We start from the raw sequence: 27,094 nt of genomic DNA on the forward strand, positions 1-27,094 counted from the left end.
TGTTCAGAGTTGACACAGTGGGCATAAACTCCATGCATGCTCAGCACCTTGTCATCTCCTGTTACATCTTTTATCTTATTGGCTCCTCCCCTCAACCTTGCAATGTCAGGGGAGGTAGATGTGCTTAAAGGTAACAGTTGGTTATGAGACAACAGGGTAGATATTTCAGCCAAGGGTTTGGAAAATTGAACCATGCTCATGAAGATAGCAGAATTCAGCCTGCATCCTCAGGTAGCTAGTAGGGTCTTCAAAATTAGATGCTGATGAATGAGTGCATCAATGAATGGATGGATGAATGATGAATCTAAACAATGCACATTATTCAAGACAAGAAGAGAACAGCATTCTCTTTTTAGGCTCATCAATGTCATAAGCAGTGATTACATTTTTCTGAGGGAAACAAGGACCACTTAAACCAAGATTGCTTTGAAGGTTGTAGATTCCAAATGAAAAAGGACTCCACTAGTTGGGAAAGACATTTTATTTTTAAGCTTCTAAGAGGGTTCTACAAACAATAGAATCTTAAAGTAAAAAAAATGGAAAATATTTTTTTAAAAAAGAAAAACAAGTATTTTTAACTACTGAAAAGTAGACAACCTTAAAAAAAAAACTTTGACATAAAAATGTGAAAATGTCATTGTCAACTCTATTTCAAATACATTCCTAGAAGGAAAAAAAAAAAAGATCGTCCACGGTGATGTGGGGTTACTTGTTACTTACAGCTGTAAACGTGTTTAAGTGCTATCCATATTCCTTTTGAGTTATTTCTTCATTTCAAATTCAATTGGAGATCTGTGCAAATCTAGCAAAATATTCTTTGGATTACAAAAACTATATTAAAAAATGAACACAACCTGCAATTATGGAAGCATTGAGAATGTGCAATCCTTCACCAAAATGAAAGATTCTAAAGTGACATTGTCCACAGAATTCATTCCATTGAAGTGGTCAGCCAATTTGATTTAAATGCAAAGTAAAAGGGGAGTGAGCACTTCATAAAAACATTTCTCTTTGTATGCATTTGGACTGAGTTCATAAAAACAGTATATAACAGGATATCAGGAAAGGTTAAAACAAACTTTCATGATAAAGTAAGGGAGGGAAAAGACAATTTAAAAATTGTCTGCAATCCACGAAAATTCATGTCCCCTGGGTTTAGGGAAGAAGAGGGAAAGTACTTGCAGCATGATTCGTGTGGTCCTTCCCCCAAGTATTGCTACGTTTTTGACCTGTGGCCCAACTGTGCAAGTGAAATGTCCTTCATATAAGTCCCAAGGGGACTTCAGGTGACTGCAGGCGTACTCACGGATCAAATGGTATCACCCTCAGAATCCAGCATGGTCTCTGCTTTCCTTTTGAGCTTATGGCCCAAAGCATACTCTAAAACAAGGGTTGGAAGTGAATTTGCCCTTTCTCTTAGCAAAACTAAAAATGCCACATTAAGCTACATTAAAGTTACAGGAGGAAAAAAATGAGCCATTTCAACTGTCAGAGTCTTACAATAGCCTGGTAAGATTAACATAAAGAAAAATAACACTGGAGTGTGGAGCAAATTTAATTTTTGACTCTTTCCTCCTTCAACTCCCAAATGCTCAGGGTAGGGAATAAAATACATACCTTGAACATTTAGAGTCCTGATAGTTTTCATTCCGCCATGGATTTGTCTCTCACAACCATGAGATCACTGATATACAAGATAAATGCATATTATGTAACACATATTGCAAAATCGTAGAATGATCTAGATCTTTAGCATCTTCCTTTCTTAAAAGATGTGTGTGAAGAGAAGCAGGAAGGCTAATGCCAAGAATTGTACAAAAAAAAAGAGAAATATATATATATGTGTATATATATATATATATCTATATATATGCTTTACATGATCTTACATAATTTTGCCCCCCAAAAAACATTTGCAAAACATATTTGACTTTAAATAAACAGTAAAAGCAGCAGACTACAACAGATCATAAATAGGGTTATTAAAAGATCACAATTAAATTAGAAATATAAATGGATCATTAGAAATCCTTAATTTCTTTCAACGTTAAGAATCAAACCCAGAATTAAAAAAGAATCTTTTTTTTTATTTCAAAGGTTGCTTCTTATATTGAAGCTCATATTAAAGCAACAGTACAATGTTCATAAAATATAAGTGTGATGCTGTAACATTTTCTTACATGTCAGAATACTGATATTTGTATGTATACTAAAATAAGAACTTTAAAATTGTACAAATAGATACATTAAAAATGACATAGAAATAGGGCGCTTCTCACTGAAACAAGACAGTTATATCTGGCACGTATTAGTTTAAGATGAAAGTAGAAGCGAAAAGATTTACAAGAATCAGCAGTAACAAGATTGATGCTCAAGAGACATAATTGTACATTGTATTGTACATACATCGTATGGGTTTAAGCTGGCTGAATATTATATATTTCAAGTTTAAAAATGCACTACATAGAGAGTGTCCATAGTTTAAGGCGAAATTACAGCTCAGAACTGTTGTCCTTTGAAATTTTGTGGAAGCTTCTTTGACAAATTAAAAAAAAGAAGAAGGAGAAGAAGAAGAAGAAGAAGAAGACTTGGATGTTCATAACACATAAACAATTTCCCTTCATTGTAAGTTCACCATTAGACTTCTTCACTTAAATATTTTGTATGCCAAGTGGTTTTTCTCTAGCAAAGTTGATAAACAACCTCAATATTTGCCTTTTTTTGTGTGTGTGGGAAAAGGTACTTCACAGTATTTACCACTTTGATGTCCTTGCAGTTTTATTAAACGTATCCTCTCTGTAAAACTTTGCTTGTTTCAAATGAGCCTTTCCTTGATTTTTTAAAAAAATACCTGTTTACACATCTTCTAGATTCTTGAGAACGCCAGACACAGTTCTTAAGGCCAAATTTGTATTGTTATTGTTAAGAATCGTCATCAAAAGTGTCTTTGGAACCATACAAGTCCGCTAGTTTCTTAAAACGAGGTCCCCAGTTCTGTAGATAGTCATAGTCCAAGTCCGAGTCGGTGGTGGCCGACTCTAAGGAGCTCAGGGACCCCGCCACTGAGCCCCTGCCTTCGTAACCATAGATTTGGATGGAGTCGTAAGGGGGTGCAGTGGGGTCGTTATCTGCCTCCTGTATTCTCGTGTTGATGAAGTCATCCACGTCCACGCTGTTGGGTGCTGGCCGGAGCCCGGGCCTAGGCATGTACTGGTACTCTGGTTTGATGTCTTTGCGAGGGATAAATCCATTGATACCGTCAGGGTTCTGGAGGGTGGCGATGTCGAAGGCTTCAGTGTCTTCCTCCCCTCCCCCTTCATCGTCATAGGTGATGATGTTCTCACGGACATCCTCCTCCTCAAAAACAATCAGGGGCTCTTTCTTTTGCCTTCTTAGGGTCACAAACAGCACTACGATGACTACAGGGAAAGAAAAGAAGGTAAGTGTGGCAAAGCCCAGTTTCCCCAGATTCTTTTCCTAGTGTTTGTTTCCCAAGAACCTCAAGTAGGTCTGCCTTTCAGAACTGGAAGCCACAGAGGGAAGGAGAGCTTTGCCAGGAATCCCCAGAAACGTGCAAAACTGACTTCTGCCTGGCTGTCTCTGCAAAGTGCAGCCATGAGAACATTATACCCAGTGGTTTGGCAGGTTGGCACTTTGGAACTTGGCAAATGGATGCTGCCACTATTTGGCAGCCATGTGCCTAAATATCAGAAAGATTCTAAATGTGCATTCTCTTAAAAGGGGTTAAGGGCCACTTTGGTTTTTGCAAAGAAGGGAGTTGCCATTCCCAACTTTAAGAGTGAGGACATTCAGAGAATTCAGGACCTATCTTCCTATAGGAGGTAAAAACTAGATACTTCCCAGAGTTCTGGGGATCAGCATTAACCCTACTTTATAATAATATCAAGAAACTATCATGAAGGTGAGAGGAGGGGACAGTTGTGAAGACCCCAGGAGAAAAATCTACTTTTTGAACATAAAAAAAAAATAGTGTTATCTGAAACCCCAGATAAAGCAATCTTATCTCTTTCCTGGGAGAGGTATTCCATTTAGTCTGGACAACTGGGAGGAATGAGCAGAGTCACTCATAAGGAAAACCTGGACACTGTTTTCTCCTGTAACCATTTCCTCTGCCCCTACACTCACCCCCACCAAGAGGCTTCTGTAATGTTTTGGTTTTTTTTTTTTTTTTTTTTTTTTTGAAGACTCTCCTCAACACTCAGCAAGACTGAGAGGGAAGTTTGTGGCTGAATTTGACAAGGAGACTGAGAGCCCTTTGGGAGCTCTGTGACAGAGGATTAGAGATTGCAATTGCCTTGGACTCCATGAGGTCCCCAGAGGTCTGTGCCTTTTTCTGCAAGCACTTTTGCCCACCCAGATGGTTTTCACTTTCTTTGCTTGGCTGACACTTTTTGATCTTTCACTATGAAACATTTTCTGGCATCCCATCCCGACATTACACAGGGCTATTGGCATGGGCTCCATCCACCCACTGAATCCTGTTTTACTATCATTGAAACATTTATTACAGGTTTACACATCTGTCTCTCCCAGTATCAGTTCTTCAGGGATCCCTCTGATGGGAGTACCCCTTTCATCATCTAGAAACTGCTTCTGTAGCTGCTATATCAATGACATCTTCCAGGAAGATGTGTCTGACTTTCTCAGGTGATGCAGGCACTTTCTACTCTGTGCCCACACTACCTTTGTGTCATGTCTCTATCATAGCACTCATGTAGAACCTCTATTTAATCTGTCCATGAAAACCTTCCTTGATACACCATGGACTCCTGCAGCATAGAGTTCTTGCATAATTCTCTTTATGCCTGGGAGCCTAAGATAGATGGCCTGGTCTCCAGATAATACTCAACTATTATTAAACTTGGTTTTCTAGCTATTTTCTACAGAATCAGCCCCATTAATTCATTTAATGGAGAAATAAACATCTTGGGGAAAGCATACGTTTGGTGTCAGATGATCTTGGGTTTGGGGTCTGATTCTGAAACTCACTTAGTTCTGAGAGGTTGGAACAAATCATCTAATGTTCCTGAGGTCCAGCAATGACAGAGGTATCATCTGCTCATTGGAGTTGATACAGAGTGGACCATAGATGGAACACAACTACAGAAGTCAGGGGCCTAGCTCAGTTGGCAATCTGCAGTAAAGCAGCCATAAGCTGAGGAAGCATGTGCACAGATATTGTGAAGAATGATGACAGCCAGCTGACATGCTTTCCTTTCCTAGAGTCCTTCACACACTGTCATTTTTCTCATAATGGCCCTTCCTGTCCCCTTTGTCCCTAACTCTTCTTCCTCCTGTGAGGCAAGACTCTTGCACATATAGCAAGTCACTGCCTAAACCCCTCATATGCAAAACCCTCTCTGATGTCTCTCTAGCATGCACATCGCTTTTGCTACCCAGTCTTGTGATACGCACCCAGCAAGATGCTCATGACAACTTTCTTTCCACTCTATCAAGGTGCTTGTTTAACTTCATGCTCTGCTACTATCCCATGAAACTCAGGGGAGCTGACACCCACCCTGCTCCAATTTTTTTTTTTTTTAAATTTTTTATTTTGCTTAAGCTGTGTCCACAGTACAGAGCATGGACGTGGTAATCAGCCAGGACTTGAGAAACACAAGTTTCAAGGATGTGTTTTCAAGGATGTGGATCTGACTGTGGCAGCCAACCAAGGAAACCCCTTACCCAGGAGAATAACGATGCAGGCAAGGATGGCGATGAGTGCCCCTGTGCTCAGGCCAGCATTCAGGATGTAGGCTTCGGCATTACAGGAGAGCAGCGCCCCGTTCACGTCGCACCCACAAACTTTGATGGTGAGGGTGTTGGTGCTGCTCATGGGCGGGATCCCCCCATCACTGATCACTATGGGCAGGAGGTATAGATCCTGCTTCTGCCGACTGAAGCCTCCACGCCGGGCATACACTCCTGCCGTGTTATCTGTTGGAAGAGGGGAGACAAGGTGTGCTTTCGTATCAAGACCATTCCAATCACCATTGCATTCAGCTTGCAAAATTGGAAAGCACTCTTGTCATCACAAAGGTTAACAACCAGAATACTCCCACTTGTTCTTTAATCTAAGCATCTACAGAGATTGCTGTCATTTGGCATGGTAAGAACACAGACGAATCTCTCTGTATTTCGGAAAGAAACTCAGAAGTTGGCTCCTTTGGATTTGGTCTGTACCAAACTCCTTCATTGGCAAGAAAAGCACACCTTTTGGGGTTGGGTGTTGTCCCTGTTTATCAAACACAACACAAAAGCCTGAGGTTCAACTACATATTTCCTGTTAGCATAGCTTGTAGTTAAATATTTAAGTGAGTGTGAAACTAACAAACGAAAAGCTTCTTTCTCATGCTTACTTTTTTTACTTCATATAAAACAGTTTGTCAATTTGTGTGTGTTTTAAAAAAATTCTAACTCCACCCTCAAACCTTCCCCAAATTGTAGACCCACTCATAAGTCCCAAAGGATAACCTCTTTATAAAAGAGGAGATATTTTATAAACCTTAAGGCAGATTCAGACCTGTTTAACAGCTCCACCCTCTCTGCTTAAAAAAGATTGTTTTCTCTGGGATCCACATAACACAGCCCACCCTTGCAAGTGGACCATGGGCTACTTCCTTTGTCTAGACTTTACCTTGCCTTCCAGGTTCATGTCCTGCGTCTTTCTACAGGAGTCAGTTCAGACCCACCCGGAGAACTCACTTCTGGCTTCCCAGAATGCTTTTCCATGTGCCTGGTCTTTTCAGTCATTGCTCTCTTGCCCCTCAAAACTGTTCATTTTATGATGAGAGCTGAACTTCTCAGGACTCAAAATCAACTTCCAAAGCTATCTTTTCAAGGAGGCCCTCCTAGGCCTCTCCATCTCCTTTGGGTCTCACCACACTGTACATTCGTACAGAAATAGGTACCCTACTCTTCCACCATGATTTGTTGACATAACCACTTTGACTTCAATGAGACTATGAACGTCTGGAGAACGGTGGATTTTTATCTGATTCATCTGAGGCTCTCCAGTGACAGAAACACAGCAGACAATAAATATTTGTTGAACAAATGTGTTCTGGGAAGAATTTCACCCAAATTCCAGATGTTGGCTTTCATAAATTGCTCAATCTTTTGTAACCTATGATTCCAAAGCACTTCTTCATAATTTTTTCTACCAACCAAAATTTTTTCTACCAACCAAAAATATTTTTCCAGAATCGTTTTTCTGGAGGGAAAGCACTGGTATTATAAAATAGTGGAAATTTTTAATGCACTTTACCAAATTATACACAAACACGCACACACACACACACACACACAGAGTGATATCTAATGTGGCCTGCCTGTTATAGCAACAAAAATTCTATGACCAACATCCTGGCCCAAAAGATGGAAGGACTTAAATAGGTTGACAGTACTATAAATTTGCTATGATTTAAAGACTCTTAAAATTAAATTAAAGTCGGGTGTGGTGGCACATGCTTGTAATCCCAGGGCTCTGGAGGCTGAAGCAAGAGAATCGTGAATTCAAAGTCAACTTCAGCAACAGTGAAGTTCTAAGCAACTCAGTAAGAACCTGTCTCTAGATAAAATTCAAAAATAGAGCTGGGGATGTGGATCAGTAGTTAAGTACACCTGAGTTCAATTCCCTGTCTCCCCCCCCCACCAAAAAAAAAGAAAGAAAATTAAATTGATATATTTAGGTTAAAGAAAATGCAATTCATACTGTGTGAGATCATATATGGTGGATTCGCTCTTCTATAAGGTAAATAGACATTCCGAATATTGCAGAAAATGTGCCTGCATTCTCTGGCTTGATTCTCAACCCTTGACAGATTATCAACCCTTCACTGCCAACACTGCAATCAAAACAAGGCAGAAGAGCCCTCCCACCTTTCTGTATGTTCTAAATTTTGCATAATTGGCATATTTTGCTGTTCTCAGTGGAAAAAAAATTACATGTACTGTGGAAAATTGTGAAAAAAATAGAAAATTAACCAAGTAATATTTAGTCATCTGACTGTTCTTTTCCTGTCCTAGGCTATACCAATGACCCCTCACTTAGCCACTAAATATAAACACCTATAATACAATATTTCAAAATTTTATTGTCTTATATTGTTTTGTGTTCAAACAAGACTTTCAAAAAATAAAAGTTCTAATATTTTCCTCATTTTAATGACCTGAAATGTCCTAATACCATCATGAATAAAAACAAACATTAAATTTTTAAGAAGAAAATTAAATTATTTAAATTGCTCGGTCAAATATAACTCTGAGATGGATGATGTCCCCAGTAGATCATTTACTTGGATTTCTATTTGATCCTACTCTGTTACCCTTGATGTTATGGTTGAAGGGAAAGTGGGTAGGGTGTTTTTGTTTTTATCAATTTGTGGAAGCCATAATTTAAAACCTATTCTTCAATGAGCCATCCCTGCAATATGCACCCTAGATCCCAGCAGGCGGGCCTGCACATGAAAGTAATTGAAACTCAAACACTAATGGAAAACATGGATCTGAGAACACCACCAGCATGTGAATTCAAGATGTTTCATGTTTAGAACAGCTAAGTCTTCTCAGTCACACTGAAACTACCACATAAAAGCTTATCAAAGTACCCAGGGAACTGAACCATCTACAGTCTATGAGGGAAAGTTCAGTAGAAACTCAAAAACTTTGGAAAAAAAAACCCTATATCTTCTAGTAAAACATATTTTACATATAGATTTTAAGATCAATTCAGGAGATGGGAAAAAATGCTCAGAAGGTCTCCTCTAGACATACTCATTATGTGCTTTAGGATGAGTCATTTGTTTTCCCATCCAGAACCTCACTTGCTTATCTTTAAAATAAGAAGGCCAATTCATATCAAGCATGTCTCCTAGTGTGGTTACTGGAACTAGATAATGTGATAAGAGACAGTGATGTTCCTCTGAACTGTGCTTCCAGAAGGCTCAGGGAATACTTCAGTCAGAAAACTAAAAACTCAGTATTGAGATCCTTTAGCCCTGGGGACCTAGTAAAGTGTGTACAATAGGTAAGAGACTTATCGACCAATCCAGCTTGACATTTAGGTGGTCTGTGTGCATACCCTGTTTTCCCCTGTTGCCTTGTGGCCTAGGATCCTATTTTTTTGTGGTCCACTCTGAATACTGATGAAAAATAGCCACTATAGTCAAGAACAATTGAAAATCATATTCAGGCACACAAGTGGAAAAAAAATAAATTAACAATAATAACAAAACAACTCTTCTGGAAACCACTTTTGTAACTTAAGTTTGACCGTGGATTCTCTCTCATATAAATTATTGTAAGTAGCCAGACACTTCCTAGTTTTGACAGGGTTCTGCTACTGTGGGATAGCCTCATGGCGGAGGTTTATGGGTGACCCAAGGGTAAAAAGAGGTTCCGTGAGGACACATTAACAGAAGATTGTCAGAGTGACTCCTTGGTTAATATGATGAGCCAGGAAAAGACTGATATCTTGTCAATTAAAAAATTTCCATGAAGAGATTTCTCAGATCTTTCTCCTATCTCTATAAAACCTCTAATGAGCAAAACACTTAGTCTGGGGGAGGAGGTCATGCAGAGCTGGGTGTGCATCTTGAATCTTCTACATATTAATTGCCTGACTTTAGACATATTAACATCCTGAGTTTCTGTATTCTCATCTGTGCAACTAATAATTTTTAGGATTAAATTTGTTACCATTCATAAATGCACATAGCACTTATGAATGTGCCAGCCTGTTGGAGATGCTCAGAAAATATTAATTCTTTTCTGGAAGCTCTTCTCTTTGAGCAGTAGACTAATGAGGAAGAGAAACTTATTGGCAAGGAGAGGAAAGTGAATTCTTGGAAATGTCATCCCAGCTTTGAATGCGATTGCCTACACAGAAGAGCTCATCATCCAGAGGTAAGAAAATAGTTCACACTCTTCAGTCTTTCGCAATACATTGCCCAGGCTAAGAAAGTTCTTTTCAAGCACCTCCGTTTTTCATCTTGATACCCAGTGTTCTCATTCTTGGACACAGATATGTAACCTCTTCCATTTCTTCCCCACTTGGATACAAACTTGCAAATGGTGCCATTAATTACTGGAATATGTCATGCACAAATTGTGGTGTTCCTATTCATGGAAAAATAAATTCAGGTTTCAAAATCTTTATATCTAAAACCTGGACTCCTAATCATGTGTTGTTTTTACCCGTCCACTTTCTTATTATGCTGACAAAATGCAAAGGTTCTGATAATGATGGTCTCCATGGCACCAGTTTGGGAATGCAAATATGAGGGTTATAATGATGATGTGACCCAACAGAGGGACATAAAATTTGACACTAAAAGAGAAATTATGATGGAGAAACACACCTTAATAGGTGGAAGCCATTGGGTGTCAATCTTGCAATAGCCAAATAAAGAAATTAGGAGCATAGGAAAATAGGCAATATAACAACATAGTTCCTGTATGTTAACAACTGAAAGGGAGGAAGCAATACAGCAAAGGACTAGAACATTCTGCCTTCACCATGACCTCAGAAGAGAGGCTCCTGGGGTGACTAAAGCCCTTAAGCTCTTAGGACAGTCTTTCCTGCTACCCCTTGCCCCTTGTCTACCTCCCTTCTGAAGGTAGAGTCTCCTCCCCCTTGCTTGACCTCATCAGCGATCTTTTAGTCTATGAATCAAGGTCATGAGTGCCATGAGGCTGAGCCATGTTTCTAGGCTATTAAATTGGGAGAATCTAGGTCAAGTCTTGGTCCCAGGGAAGTATTCTGTTTATTTTTGACCCAGATCCACCTGCTCTATCACTGCAGTACAAACCTAAGAGACAAAAATCGATCTGCGTACTGAAATAAATAAATAAATAGATAGATAAATAAATTAAAAAAATTCCCTGTGCTTGAAGACAGGTAGCTATCCCAGTCATGGGCAGAATAGCAATGCCTTTCCTCTGGGCCCACTCCACTCTCCTTAGGAATGTGACAATAGCTCTATAAAGACAATGAAAAAAAAAACATATACAAGCATACATGTAAAATATATATATATACACACATACACGTATGTATATATATATGTACACACACATATATGCAATCCCAAAAGTCTTCATGAATTCTTAAATAATTTCAGAATACATGGTACACCATTACAAAAGACATCATTTGAAAGAATCATTTAGATTTATTTTATATTGATTGAAATAAGTGAATCTTAAATTTTTCTTTTTAGTTTCTTAGTTCAGTCAGTGTTTGCCATCTTAGATCAGAAATAACAAAAATTTCAAATAGTATTTTAAAGTGTGTAGCATGTATACATACATTGTCACTATTGCTCATAGAATAACTTACAAGCTTGTGTGCACATCCTTGTTCTCTTGCCTTTCTGAATGCCCTGTGGATGTCTCCCAACGTGCAGTAACTGTACATACTGAATGTTTACATACTCCCAGTGATGGTTTCATGGTCTGTCTTCTCCACCAGGCAGTGCGTTCTTTAAGTGCAGAGGAGCTTGTCTCACTCATCTGTTCACTGATCTCTGTGCATTTAGTGGTGTTGTGTGTGTTGGCACGATGAATGGCTGAACGCTATTCTTTTCAATACATCTCAAATCAATCTGGCTTTTCCTACAGCCACATTGTACTGATTCATTATCTTGCAAGTCAATTTTCAGTCTCTATCTTTTCCCATTCCTCACTTTGGGACCCAACTTGATGAATGCTGCCTATATCGTAAGACTATTGCTCCTGATAAATATCCTCATATTTTTATCTTATTATTCTTTTCTTATTATTTAGATTGAGTGAGATTCAACTACACAACATTTATTGAGCTTCTAATATGGACAAACACTCTTTGTTGTTCCTTTCATACTAACACCCAATATTTTAAATATTATTAATATTAATAAATATTCTTATTTTTCAAATTATGTGCAGAACATGTAACTAAATTACGTAGAAAAGAAAACTGAGAAGCAAAGAAGAAGCAATTCAGACAAAAATATGGAAAATACAAACAAAATTGGATTTAAACCTTTGTAGATTTAACTATACTTTACTTGCATGTGGCTGATGTCAGAATATTGATATTATTGAATGTCAATTAAGCTAGTGCCTTTTTATCAAGTTTCCCCAACATGGCTGGTTAATTAGGTGAATTTCATCATAGCCTATAGCTAGACAAAGAGAGACTCCATTTCTAGATAAAAGACCAGCTCTTAGGAATCTAATAATTTTGTGGTGGAGAAACCCACAAAGAATCAATATACTCATTTATGTTCCTACAACATTTCTAAAAACATACGTGCACACACTTTAGAAACAAACCGATATGCAAAAGGCAAAAATAAATCTGCTATTTTCCCAATAGTATGAAATGAAGAAAATGCTATCATGAAGTGAAATCAATAAGAGCTGAGCCTTAAAACACTAATGAAAAGTATGATTTGATCTGAAACTCTGATGGATAAAATGTCTACCAGCTGAATCAAGAAGTTACAGAGTATGGAGGGAGAAGGTGATTATGTGGTGGGATCTGTGAAATAAGAAGTAGATTTCACTATAGTAAGTACAAAAAAGAATACACAGTAGGCATAACTGCTCATATGCATGCGTGAAATTCAAGCATGTGTGTATGACACAGAATCGTGTATTGTTTGTTGGCATTGATCATGTTTTCATTGCAATAAAGTTAATAAAAGTTAGCAAGTTAAGCACTAAGGGGAACTTGGAAAGAACAATACATCTAATCTACCAAGAAGACCTATTTTTCATTTCTTAAGATGATGAGGGTGTAGGACACAGATAAACCATGTTTTGTGTAGAAAAACTGCAGTCATAGATTTCATGCATGAAAGAAACATAATTATTTACAGAAGTGAAAATGGCAGGACATTAAAAGACATCTGCCATTTTTATCTGCCAGCAGCACAACTTCCATATTGGAGCAATTAAGGGGGAAAATATATTCCACAAAAATCTGCTTAGCTATCTTTGGAAGGGGAGGGGGGATAGTAGGGGATAGGAAAGGTAGCAGAATACAACAGTCATTAATATGGTATTATGTAAAAATGTGGATGTGTAACCGATGTGATTCTGCAACTTGTATTTGAGGTAAAAAATGGGAGTTCATAACCCACTTGAATCAAATGTATGGAAGATGATATGTCATGAGCTTTGTAATGTTTTGAACAACCAATAAAAAAATGCATAACAATATATTAAAATAAACGTGCTTTTTGGATAACCAATTTCCATCCCAGGAAATCATCCAAATAAAATAAATTGGTTGTACAAAGATAGTTTTCCAAAATTTGCTCTTAAACATGACTGAACATTAGAATCACCTGGGAAGCTTTAAAATTGTTGATGCCTGAATTTCTAATTTAGGCTGTTCCCATCATTAAAGACTTATAAAAATTCTCATGTAACTCTGATTTGAAGTCAAGGAGGAGAACCATTAATCTGAAAATACTTTCAACAAAGTCTTATTTATTTTTAAAAAAAGTGAAAAAAAATCAGAAGTATATTTGGTGCTACTCATAAAAGAGAAATGTCCTTAGTTTAGGGAAAAATGAAAAGAAAAGAATTATTCAAGGAAAACCCAACTTGATGATATTACTCAGCCAACCCTATTTTTCATGCAAACGTTTTTGGGATTTGGAGTTGTTGTTTTTTTCTTTTGTTTTTTAAACAGTGCAAAATTCACTATGAATGTATCAGAGCTCATTTGATTCTGCATATTGATCCATTTTGGATTAGCATTATACTTGCAGATTAAATAAATTTAAAGATCATGTCTTCTTGGCTCCAAGCCTCAGGTGTTCAATATAACTTTGTGTAAAAATAAGTGAATGAATGAATGGAATAATTGAGTAATGGGGCATGGGTAGCTTTAGAATATTTTAGTATTAAACAATATTTTGTCTTTCTTTAGCTTGAAGCTTCTCTCATAATACAATCATTTTTCTACAATAAGTAATCCCTGAAACTTCTGAAGACTATACACAAACATTACAAAGTGTTATCCACTCTTTTACTTTTTAGTTCACATTTTTAGTCACCCCACTTTTTTTTAAGTGTTGGAATACTACCCTCACGAAGCTTATATTCTGTGGTAGACAAGAAAATGCATGATTAGAAATATAGAGTGATCATTAAAATAATAGAAGTCTGTGCAGTGTTCTCAGAGCACAGAGAAGGAAGCATGCACAGTGACCGTAGCTGCCTGGCAAGGCTTCAAGAGACAACTACATCTATCATGAGGCTTAAAAAAGGAGGAACATGTGGGGCAGGGAGGATACATTTCAGGTAGAGCAAGGACATGATTTGAAGTTTCTGTAGGTTAAGGTTTAAGACAGCAAGAGAAGGAGATGATGGAGCAAAGCACACAGTGCAAAGTGCACATGATCTTAGAACATGTTCCTCCCTGAGCTATGAAGTCAGCTCAGTCCATGAGAAGAGGAAAGACAGAGAAGAAGTTTAAAAAGAGACATTATCCGGTATGTTTATAGTGAGTGAGTGGGGAAAGGCTGGAGTCAGACAGACATATCTGAAGACCACCCTTTAGTCATAGCGCTGATGTGGATAATTTTTTTCATAGGTACTTGCTATTGTTTAGATATGGAAAGTTCCCCAAAGGTCCATGTGATAAAAGAGTTTGGTCCTCAGACTGGCAATATTGGAAGCTGTGGAACCTTTAAGATGGGGGGGGGGGGCTAGTAGGAAGAAGCTAAGACCATGAGGGTGTGTCCTCAAGGGGAATGGTGGGATGATGGTTTCCTCTCTCTCTTTTTGCTGGTCACCTCCAGTTTTGTTTCACCAGGTGATCCCCACCATGATGTACTGCCTCGCCACAGGCTCAATTGCCTCCAAAATGGTGAGTCAGAACAAGATTTTCCTTTTATTAAGTTTATTATCTCAGTCATTTTATTACAGTAATGGAATACACACTAACACACTACTGTCAAACTCAGTTAAGCTTTCACAAGATAACTCACTTTGCTGGATAGGCTTTTGGAAACTCCCTGACTTGAGAGAATGTCTTATTCACTGCTGGAGCCCTACTCTTATGGTATTTCCTGGCACATAGAACATGATAACAGCTCATCTTTTTATGATGATAAGATGATGAAAGGAGAGGATAAAGAGATTAGAAATCTTTTTTTTTTTTTTTTGATACTTGGAATTGAACTTAGGGATGTTTTGCCACTGAGTTACATCTGCAGCCTTATTTATTTATTTATTTTCTTTTTTATTTTAAGACAGGGTCTCATAGAGTTGCTTAAGGCCTTGCTACGTTCCTGAAGCTTGCCTCAAGCTTGCAATCCTCCAGCCTCAGCCTCCCTAGCCTCTGGGATTATAAGCTTTCGACATCATGCCTAGTGGACATTGCTTTGTTTTGTTTTAAATAAATAAAAGCCACACTGATCCTCAATGTGAAAGAAACATTAGTGGTGGAAGTCAAATAAAACAGGAAGGGTACTTCAGAAGCAAGAATGATTCTCTTTCAACTCATTGACTTGTTCCTGTGGTTGTTACAATAGGAAATCATTACCATCTTCTAAAATTTTCCTCCTCTGCTACTCAAATGACAAAATAATGTTTTGTTGTTGTTGTTTCTTTGTTTTTTGAGACACAATCTCACTCCATTGCCCAGGTTGATCTCAAACTCCTTGAATCAGAAGGTCCTCCAGCCTCAGCATCCTGACTAGTTGGGAATAGAGGAGCTTGCCATCCTGCCTAGCTCAAAAACAACGTTCTGTTAACCAAGTATTCCCGGGATCCCATAAATCTGCAACTTCAGCCAGGTTGGCCTGTTGCCTAATATGTAGCCCTGGGTTCTGGAATCCCAAGATGTACTCCATTTGTGCACTTAGCATTTGGTATCTCAGTGCCTTTATCTATCAAAATAGAAGCTCAGTTCACAGATTATGAGTGGTGATAACTGACAATTTTATAATAAAACAGTTTTGGGATTAATTATGTGTAAAATATTCAGTTATTACTATGAAAATTGTTCTTCTTTTAGAGATGAAGAGCAAAGCTCTTAATTGCTAGGCCTTACTCTTTCCTCTATATTTTATCAAATAATCACTGTTTGCAACAGGGGTTTTGGAAATCAAAGTTGTGAGTTTCAGCATTAGAATATTTCAATTTAAGTACTTTATCCAATCATGGATATGCTTATGTATGAGTGAAGTGAATGAGAGCAATGAGACAGGCTTTTGCAGGAAGGAATTAGGTTCATTTTGTTGTTATAAGATATTCAGACTACTCACAACACAGTGTAATGTAATTTGAAAGTGGACACATAATAAATTGTAAGTGTATATTTCAAACTTTAGGACAAACACTACTGTAAAAGGAAAAAAGAAAGGGAAGGAAGGAAGGAAGGAAGGAAGGAAGGAAGGAAGGAAGGAAGGAAGGAAGGAAGGAAGGAAGGAAAGAAGGAGGGATAAAGAACTGATATGCTAAGAAAGGGGTGAAATGGAATCATAAAACAATCAACTGCAGTCTCAAAATCCAGAAAAAGAATAAAAAGTATAACTAAAGATTCCACTTCTTGACAGCACCCAAAATATGACTAGCTATAAATGGAATATGAAAAGCATAGAACAAAAATGAAGACAGTAACAAAGTTTTCCTGATGGTAATAAAAAAAAAAAAAAAGAATTGATTCTATGAAAAGGCAGACCAGGTTTCTGGATGGAATGAATAATTTTAAACTTTTAGTTCTCCTTAAATTGATCCATAAATTTAGGGCATATGCAATAAAATTCACAAACACACTAATCAAGCACCCGAAATGTAGTTTTAATTTATATCTGGAGGAACAGAGAAACCAAAATTTATAAAATAGTAATAAAATGGCAATAATGTAGAGAAAGCATCTGTCAGGTTTAAGCACATATATATATATATATGAAACCATTAAAGAAAAATATGATCCCAGCACTAGAGTAAATAGACAGAATGGGAAGATGAGAAAGTCAAAGAGAATTCTCATCATACATAATGTTGAAGACATAAAGACAGTGTTACATAGAACTTGGAAATGGCCAGTTATTTCATTAGTGGTATTTAGGAAGTAATTGACAAATGGGACACTGTATATTTTACATGAAATTTTTGAAATGAAAATTTTTAAAATTATGTATAAAAAAGATGAAAAGTTAAATGATAACAGATTGGGTAAAAGAAGCCTTGCTAATATCAAGCAGAGAAAACCTGATACAAAAAGTATAGTGTCTATACTTAAGAATACAGTATAGTCAGACTAGAAATAACACTGAAGCATTGCAGAAATGATGCAATAGATTAGATAGCTAAAAGATTAATAGTAATGAAATATGAAGACTTAAAAATTAAGTATATATATATATATATAATTTAAGAACAAATGGGCAAGGGATAGGAATAATGTGCTAATAAGAGCAAAACAAGAAATGACCAATACTTATTAAAATCCTGCTTTTCTATTGATAAAAAGTGGAAGACAAAGTGTTATTATATTTAAATCATCAATTTGTCAATGATTAAAAATAATCACAATGTGTAGAATTTGTTCATATATGAGAAAATAGGGCCTAACCTAATTTTCTAATGGTACTATAAATTGGCATATTTTTTTTGATAATGCAGTCTGTTCACTATCTATCAAAAGCATTTGATGTAGTAATTTGACTCTAGAATGCATCCTACAGGAATGATTAGATATCTGGCAAAGCTGTATGAAAATCATGTACTTACAATCCTCAGCTGACATCATAATAGTGGAAGTTAGGAAGATAATTTGAAAGCACTGACTTTAATCTATTGATGTAGGAAAAAAATGTATATCACATACTTAATGGAAAAAAAATGGAAATGCATTCTATAATTGCATTTCTTATAAAAGAAATCTGTGAAAGAGAAAGTCTGAAGGGTATATAAAATAACAGTGATTATTTCTGAGTAATATATTATGAACTTATTTTATTATTTCTTCATCTTATTTCTGCTTGTTTGTGCTTTCTAAGTTTCCCGCAATATGTGTTAATTGTGTGATAGAAGAAAATTATAAATCTCTTTGCAAATATATTTTACTATAATTATTGTAGCTATGATTAATATGGAAATTGAAAGAGTTTGCCCTTTTCTGTTCACACTTTCCCTGGAATCCTATACTGATGAATTGAACTGCAGAAATTTCCGCTTTGATGATTGTTATCACTTGATTATTCGATAAACAAAGGATGCTGAAAAATAATGAAGTAGGAAGCATGTGCTTTATATTCATTTACATCATTTTAAGTGCACCAGTCAGACCCCTCCAAACACTCAAACTTAAATTTTTATTTATTGGCAGCATGACCTCAGGCAAATCACTGATCCTTCTGATGCCTCATTTGAAATTCAGATTAAAAATATACAGCATGGCCACCTTATGGGGCTGTTTGAAGAACCAGGTGAAATGAAACCTCTGAAAAATTTTATAAGCCACTGAAGAGCTGGACAGATAAGATGAATTATTTTCTGTATTCTTCTCCATTGTCCTTTTCTTATCCATTACACATTTCTTGTGTTTTGCTTTTTTTTTTTTTTTTGAAATATCCTAAGCCTGAAATCTTCAAAGGAAATGCATCTCAAAACCTGAGTGAACTAGCTCTTCATCTGCCCAAACAGCATTGTTCCTGATATTAATAGCCCAAGATGGACTTAAATGTTGGAGTCATCCAGCACTCTATGGTTTTGCTGTCCATTGAGTGGGCTTTGAAGCTCAGACTGTAGAATGGGGTAAGATAAAATAGGAGAAAAAGCTTCTGTGTATCAAGATGGCTTTTCTGCTTCTATTTCTAAATATGCAGAATGCTTATGTTGAGTTTAGGCACACACAATAGGGATTATTTACATGGCGTAGTGGAAGTAAACAGTCAAGGAGAAAGTAACTTGATGCTTTTACTCAGCATGATAAAAACCATTATCTTATGTTTTCTATGGAAAACAGTCTCAGCCGAGAAATTTGGTAACTCAGTAGGCTATTAATAGGATGTGGAATGTGATTACTCCTTTTGGATTACTTCAATATGTAATTACTTTTAGGAGCTAGTAGCAAGAAACTCTATTAAATGATAATTATAGGACTGTATTTGCTTTAAGGTTCTGTAATAGCTCTAAACATGGGACTTTTCATTAACTGTTTGCCATAGTTAATAAAGTAATTTTTCTTAAAATGTAGCAATTTCCTGTAAAAATGGTAGCTCAATATAGGATTAGTCTCTTACAGGAGAGGTCGAGGGAGATGGATTGTGCCTTTGGTTGACCCATCCACAGGAATATGATCTTGAAAATATAAATGATACCCATAGAGTACTGTGACAAAGCAAAATACCTATAGCTCCTTAGAGAACAGTGCCTTAGTATAATGTTTACTGAGGTCAACAGCCACTTAACATGATTGCACATAGAAAAGGAAAAAAAATACAATAAATAAAAGACAGGACAGGTGATGCAGGTGAACTAACTGGGTAAAGATTAGAAAAGCCCACTTGTTGCAGGAGGTGTCCCCTGATAAACAGAAATATTGTTGGGAACAGAGAGCCAGGAATTAGACCTCAGTTGTAAGCTGGGGATTATATCAATACACAGATAAAAATTTGACCGCAAATATTTGAGAAAGCAGATAATAAGAGTTGGGGGCATAACAAGTGCGTGTGCCCACCAGGGTTTTCCGGACAACTGAGTAAATCCCCTCACTTCTGATAAAACTGAATATGTTATGAAATATAGTGGTCTAAATATTTCTTCATCAGAAAACTGACATAAGCCGAAGCTGTAGCAATAGAGCAATCTGCCAACTCAGGTGCAAATGGGAACTAATTTGGGAAGATAGAAAATTCTGAGTGGAGGCAGGAGCTCATGAACACATAGACAGATGCCTGCGTATCTTAGAGAGTCTTACGGAAACTTGATTTATGCCACTTGTCCAATTCAGATCACTACAGAGGTACTAAATGCTCCCTGTGTGCCAGAGTCTCCCTGTTTTGGAGAAATTTATCATTGCAAAAGAAAATTCCTATATTACATGCATGCACCACCCAAAGCATGTATTCTCCTCCTTGAGAACCACCCTTCCACCTCAGGGCTCTGGAATTCTCTCTTGATAGGGTTCACCTTCACATTAACCAAAGCCTAAAAGAAAAAAATCCTACCTAAAGTACAAAATTAAAGACCGCCTAGTCATATTTCCATTTTGAAATGATGGGAATCACTTCTAAAATGAATTACAGCCTGTTCTGTAAGGATTCTTTAAAGCACCTGTCTCTCCCTATAACTTCCTTCACACCTTGGGTCTCAAGAGCAAGTGCAATATAGTCAGCAAGGCACTGGAGAGAAGAGTCGCTGTCATAACACCTGGGACGTTTTTGCCTCACAGTCTCATTTGCTATCTGCTTGATTTATAAGGCCTATAATTAAATGATCAAATCAGTTCGAGAAATAATAAAGTATGTCAAATCATATTCTCTCAAAATCCAAGTAGCACCGGGAACATTTCTTTACATTAATCACCAGCCCAGTAAGGTTAGGGCTATAGCATCCAGCCTCTGAGTGTCTGGGTTTAAAACTCAGCTGTCTTCTATGTGGTGGATGGATTTGGGACAAAGTACTATCATGGTTTACACATGGTTTCCTCATGTGTAACCTGGGAATGGTGATAATAATGCCTGGCTATGGAATTAAGAAAAAGAAGTGAGCAGAACACAGGAAGGGATGTGGCATGAGGCTTAGAACACAGCTCCTATAATTATGGCACTGATGATAGCAATGACGGTAAAGAGGAAGGTAATCCCAACCTATGCTATGGGTTTGAGTACCTGGATGCCTGTTCTTAGTCACTGGGAAAGCAATCAACCTGTCACCTTAGACATGGCTAGCTCAGGGCTGATGAGAATGGGATTGTCTTTTGTTCCCAAGCTGGCCTGTGTCTCCCTGTTTTCACACCCCTGCCTTCTTGTGGGTTTGTATGGAACGTTTTTACCAAGAAGAAAAGCTCAGAGCAAAACAGGGTGGCTGAGTCAAGAAGCTTATTCTTTGTTCCTGGCTCTGTCACCAACCTTGTCTAAGGACTGCGTCATTCTGGGCCAATACAAAAATAAAACATAAAATTAAAAACTTAAAATAAAAAGTCTATTTCTAATAATCCGAAAGTCTAGAACCTCCTTGACTAATAAATTTAGTAGCCTAAGTTGTATTAAATTTTGTCTTTTTTTTTTTTTTTATTACAGACAGGATGTTTTGTGTCCTTCAGGCGACCATGTGGCAGTCACCTTTAGGTATCCAGCCACACTGCATTACCACTGTGTTCAGAGAGGAAGGCCTGTGCTTGAAAGATTATATTGCCTTACAAAGTTGAACTAATCTCCTTTAATGCTTTCCTTGATATCAATATTCATAAAGCTATGCTTCCCCAAAGGATTTATCAGCCTCTTAAAAAAAAAAAAAGATAAAGAGAATTGTTTGCATATTGACCCTGTAAGCTTCCCCACTTGGTTAGCCCACTGCTTCATGAATATCAAAGCCAATACAAAAAAAAAATGGAAAATAAAATTAGACTCACTTATTCATATGCATCAAATGAGCCCATGTGTCAAAATACAGGTGGCACTATTATTTCTTGTTTGTTCTTCAACAGGAAAGCATTATTAAGATTAGTGAAAATATTTGTGCTGTCCAATATAAAAGTCATTTGTTTCCCATTTCTACTTTTCTAAATGCATAGGAACCTTAGTACAAACCTCTGTTGTCTCTGACTGTGAAATTTGGATTGTGAATGATTTCAGGGGGGAGGCTGAAGATAAATCTTGGTCCATTGGCTGTGTCATCCTTGTCATCTGCACTAATTGTAACAATTGGCTGAAAGAGAAAGGTGGCCCATAAATAAATCATGATGACATTGGCACATTATTTATTCAAAAACTCCTGGCTGGCTAAAAAGCCGGGTTGAAATGATAGAATATAGCTTCAGAGCAACACTAGGTCTACGAACACTAGGTCCACTCCTTGAGCTGTGGGAGGTATCTCCAGGTGGTGCGTTCAGAAATGAACTCTATCTCCAAAGGCATTTGCTGATGGCTAGGGAAGAGGAAAAATGGCCTTACCTGGTTGGAAAGTGGCTTGGTTTGATCACTTTCACAGATGAACCCTTCATAAGGGGCAGCAAACTTGGGAGCATTATCATTGACATCAAGGACCCTAATGGCCACTGGAACTTTGGCTTCCTGATGCCGGTTGTCTGAAAGGAGAGAGAATGTAGATGATCAACAAATATCAGGTGGGGAAATATTGGTCCACGCTTAATGTGGGGAAAGAATAAGCTGAAGCCATCCTTTTGGGCAGTTCAGAGAAAGGCATTGTTGACACAAAACCAATCCAGAAGCTGAAACGTGCAAAATCAATGGAAAGAGGATGATGGGAAACCAATGCCAATATTCAAGCAATAAGACCTAAACCACCTTTCCAATTTAATTCTAATGCTTTAATTCTAAAGTCTTATAATGGAGCCTGGTCTTTCCTGACAATAGTCTGCCATGATGGCTATCAATGTAGGGTCTCCAGAGCAGCATCAAAAGCAGGTAAGATTTTGTTGAAAATATACATTCTTGGGTCCCACTCCAGAGCTTCTGAATCAGAGGCTCTAAGGATGGGGTTCAGAAATCTTTGTTATAATAAGTCATCCATAATCTATGAGTGAAGAGGGCTTGATGCATGATCAAGTTCAAGAACTACGGGTCTATATGTAAACAAAACCCCTCAAGTGTTGGCCGTTGTATTGAGTTTAATATGATGATCATGATTTTTAAATTGCTGTGGGCTTGCAAATATGTACCCAAATCTGCCAAAAAAAAAAGAAAAGAGAACATCTCTATTTGTCTGTGTTTTCCTAGATAACTGAAAATACATTTTAAAGAATATCTTCAACTAAAAAAAAATGTCTATCTCAGCGATTTCATTTTCTAAAATATAGAGAGAGTCAGGAGGATTAATATTTGGTAAAGTGAAATCGAAACTGTTAGGAGAATACTTACGGATTTCTGCTGCAAAGACAGAGATGTTGAGCCAGGCGGTTTCTTCTCTATCCAGAGGTTTGGTAGTTTTAATAAAACCATCCTCTGGATTAATAGTGAAAAACCTGTCGAGGTCAGTATGACGATCAATGGAATACCTAAGCAGAATGCAAATGAGGCAATTAGACCAAGACATTCGGAGTAGCTTAATATTTGAATATTTTCACTATGCTATACTTAAAGCAACTTTTTCGCGAATTGCTCAAGCTAGGTTTTCTTTTTAATCAAATTTACTTTTTGAACTTTGTACATGAATCTTTTATAGAAATCATTTTGCCGCATTGGAATTCTTTATTCAGTACAATGAATGAAAGTGCTGTTTAGCATATTTGATTGAGAAGCATAATAACGTGTTGCATATTTCTACATATTTACTACAATCACCCACCATCTGAATATTTATGAAATTGCATTTGGGGAGCGAGTTTGCTTCATTCCCAACCTACTCAGAAAGTCACAAATGTATCAAACCTTTGCCAAATTTTTTCATATGAAATATTAAATCATTTCAAGTTTATCTAAATTCACCATCAAAGTTCATTTATAACCCTAAAACTCAGTTTTACCCTTATTTAAAGAAACCTGCTATCTCTGTTTTGAGTGAATCTCTTTAGTTTATTTAGTTGTGGAGATGGGTAAGTAGCTTGGTTCTGAATTTTGAGGTACAATATGCAAATAGGGTTTGGCCCTTTACCTGAGGGCATTCTGCTCACATGGTATTGACTGCAGATTGTGCTGAACAGCAGGGCCAAAGGCTTTATCTACTTCTCTCCACTAGGACATTTTCTATTTTTCTAGCAAAAGGCAGACGAATTTCCAGAATATCATTGGGTCATATTTATGGCATGGTGAGATGAACAGTGGGGAAGAAGAGTAGCATTTATTAAGGTGAAGTGAGGTAAAAATAGCTTGCCCAGGCTACTTGGAGTTGGCAGCGTTGGTTTCCATGGGTCTATTCAACTCCAAAGCCCCTTCCTCCCACTCTATACTAACTCCAAAGTAGAAAAGAGGAAACAAGGGTTATGCTAAGTCAGATGCATCCTGTACTTCACAACTGGACACTTTCCTGCTCTTAGAATTATTAGTTGTGTTTTTCTAAAATTTGTAGAATAGGAATACTGAAAGGCATCCGTTGATAGTCAAAAATCAAACTATATTACAGGTAGCAAAGTGCATGATATCAGAGCATTTACTCTCCTAGATTTACAAAAGATGGGACTTGTAAATGGTTTATGTCTAGTTCTAGGGGAGTCAATATTAGAGCTTAAATCTTCCAATCCCAGATCGTGTTCTTTCCAGGAAGGAAGAATTACCCATCAGGCAACACTTCCTAGTTTACAAAACATGAGCTCATCCATGATGACATTCGATTTCACAGCCTCCCATAAGAATGGAATGAGGATTCCCCTTCCTCAGTGATGTAACATAATTTGCCTGGTCACACATCTCACAGATATCAATAGGAGCTCAGTTACTGAGCTATCAGCAGGTAGCATCATTTTGAAAAATAATAGAAGACTAGTTTCCTGCTATGAGGGAGCTTATTGTTTAGTTGACATGACCTCACATGCACAGTAGAAGACAAAATTAATAAGTCTAGATATTGTTCTACAGAAGTTAAGGGAATGGACTTTGGTTTTGCAAAGTCCTATAGACAATGTATGCTCCACTACACCTAAGCTGTCTGAAATGATATTAGAAAAGTTACTTAAAATCTTTGAACTCAGCATTTTTATCTTTTAAACTGATATGTTAATAGTGCCTAGCCTTTATATTATGTAAATATTAAATGAAATAATATTTAATATGCAATCTAGGTTCATATACAATAAGCAGTGTAACCAACAATAGCTGCTATTGTTTATGTTATTGCTGTAACTGTTCCACTGAGTATATATCATAAAAGCTCTCAGACTTAGGAAGGTGATCTTCATGCTATAGGCAATGAGAAATCTTGAAAGACGTTTGAGCGTGGAAACAAATAAATAAAATCAGGTTATTTAGGTCATTAATAAGGCAAGTTAGGAAGATGATCTGAGAAGGGGAGAGTGGAGAGAAGAGCAGAAAAAAACTTAAGGATCTGATATAGTTTTTAAAGCAGACAGGCAACGAGAGTTAAGTATTGAGATGTCATAAAGAATGGAAAACTATGTGATGAGAAAGTACCAGTAGGACTCAGAGGATACTGAGACACTTGTGGGAGGTTGGGAGAGTCCTAGAGAGTTTCAAGACTGAGTATCTGAGAGAGAAACATATTGGACCACACAGAAAAAAATAGTTAATTATCAAGGAGAGGCTGGCATTCAACTCAGGAGATGCATTTCTCTGCAATGCTAAGAAAGCAAAGATTCAACTCCATGGAAGGGTGAAGTGCAATTACCTCTTTTTGATTTTCAACTATGTCACAGCAAGTAGGAGCTCAAAAGTTATTTTGAATGAATAAGTGAATCGGCAAAGGAAAGAGCAAGTGGGTGAAAAAGCACAGCAGACAGTGTAGCGAATGCAGAATTAGAGCCAGAGAGAAAGATCTGCCTAGAGGCAAAGAATCTGGAGCATCAACTCAATTCTGTCATAATGTGAGTGAAAACCCTACAGGTGAGAGGACATAGGGAAAGGTCAAAGTCAAAAAACTGAGCCTTGCTGGGCACAGTGGGGCATGCCTGTGATCCCAGCAATAGAAAGGCGGAGGCAGGAGGATTGCAAGTTCGAGGCCAGTGTCAGTAACTTAGTGAGGCCCTAAGCAACTTAGTGAGAACTTGTCTCAAAATAACAAAATAGGGGCTGGGGACGTGGCTTAAGTGGTAGCGCACTCGCCTGCCATGCACAGGGCACTGGGTTCGATCCTCAGCACCACCTAAAAATAAAATAAAGATGTTGTGTCCACAGAAAACTAAAAAAAAAAAAATATTAAAAAAAATAATTAAAAAAATAACAAAATAAAAAGGACTGGGAATATGGCTAAGTGGTTAAGTGCCTCTGAGTTCAATCCCTGGTATGAATGGATGGATGGATGGATGGATAGATGAATGAATGAATGAATGAATGAATGAATGAATAAATGAATACTGAACCTGCCTAAAAGGCCTGAAAAGTGATCGGAGACTAAAAATAATACAGGGTCTGGTGTTATCTGAGGCATGTGCTAGTGAGTGCCAAGGAAGCTAAGGGGAAAGAATATTCCAGAAACAAAAATGAAATGCTAAACAAAAAAAATGTGTCTAATGCTCTAGGGTGTTAATAAAAAAATTGGCAAAATTTTTTTCAAGCAGATAAGGGCCATAACTACATGTCCAAGGTCACAAATTCTCTTAATGATGAACAGAATGATTCAGGAAATTGGGTAGTGAGGATAAGAGGCCTATAGATTGAAAAGCTTAACTCCTAATTTGGCAGTTCTAAGAACAGGAACTCAAGTAGTGGGGAGGGGGTTGGCTCAAGTTCAATACTGAGCATCGATGGATAATTATAGACATGGAAATTGCCGACAGGCACAAAACAGCTACCATGGAAAACATGACCCAAATAGCCAATGGCAGATGTGGATCCTTGGAGTCAGTGAAGTGCAGAGGAAATGAGTAGCTGTTCCACATGCTTTTACATCATTAATCTTCTAAAAAGTTGCTAATGCACCTCAATATTCTAGGTCAAAGACAACTAATTCAAAATTCATGCCATGAACATTTTTAAAGTAGTTCAAAGGTGTTACAAGTGTCTCTAGATATTACATAATGTATCTTTCTGCACCAAAAAAAAAAAAAAGTCACACATTCTGAGGACATACCTCCTTCCATGGCCTATAGGCTAAAATCAAAAGCTCAGAGAGAATATAAGGTTGATCTGGATGAAAATCTGTTTTCCGACACTGGTATGGAACTTCAAGAAGTCACATCATTTCTTTGCCCCCAAATCACCATCGATTGACTCCTAGAACAGTCACACTCAAAGAGTGTTTGCAAGGATTTCATAAATAACTTAAT

The 27,094-nt window shown here is 37.3% G+C and overlaps 1 protein-coding gene across 2 annotated transcripts in view; it reads right to left on the reverse strand.

Moving 5' to 3' along the window:
- Window positions 1-567: 567 nt before the first annotated feature.
- The window catches only part of CDH11 (cadherin 11), a 152,541-nt gene continuing 126,014 nt past the window's right edge, over window positions 568-27,094 (reverse strand). For both annotated transcript variants that reach the window (XM_081275509.1, XM_081275508.1), the window contains 5 exons: window positions 23,079-23,215; window positions 22,152-22,285; window positions 21,789-21,906; window positions 5,707-5,958; window positions 568-3,419 (listed from right to left, as the gene is read on the reverse strand). In XM_081275509.1, coding sequence (XP_081131635.1) covers window positions 2,923-3,419; window positions 5,707-5,958; window positions 21,789-21,906; window positions 22,152-22,285; window positions 23,079-23,215 — 1,138 coding nt within the window. In that variant the 3' untranslated portion in view covers window positions 568-2,922. The remainder of the gene's footprint in view (window positions 3,420-5,706; window positions 5,959-21,788; window positions 21,907-22,151; window positions 22,286-23,078; window positions 23,216-27,094) is intronic.

This window comes from Spermophilus citellus, assembly GCF_964194105.1.
Source record: "Spermophilus citellus genome assembly, chromosome: 18".
Lineage (NCBI taxonomy): Eukaryota > Metazoa > Chordata > Mammalia > Rodentia > Sciuridae > Spermophilus > Spermophilus citellus.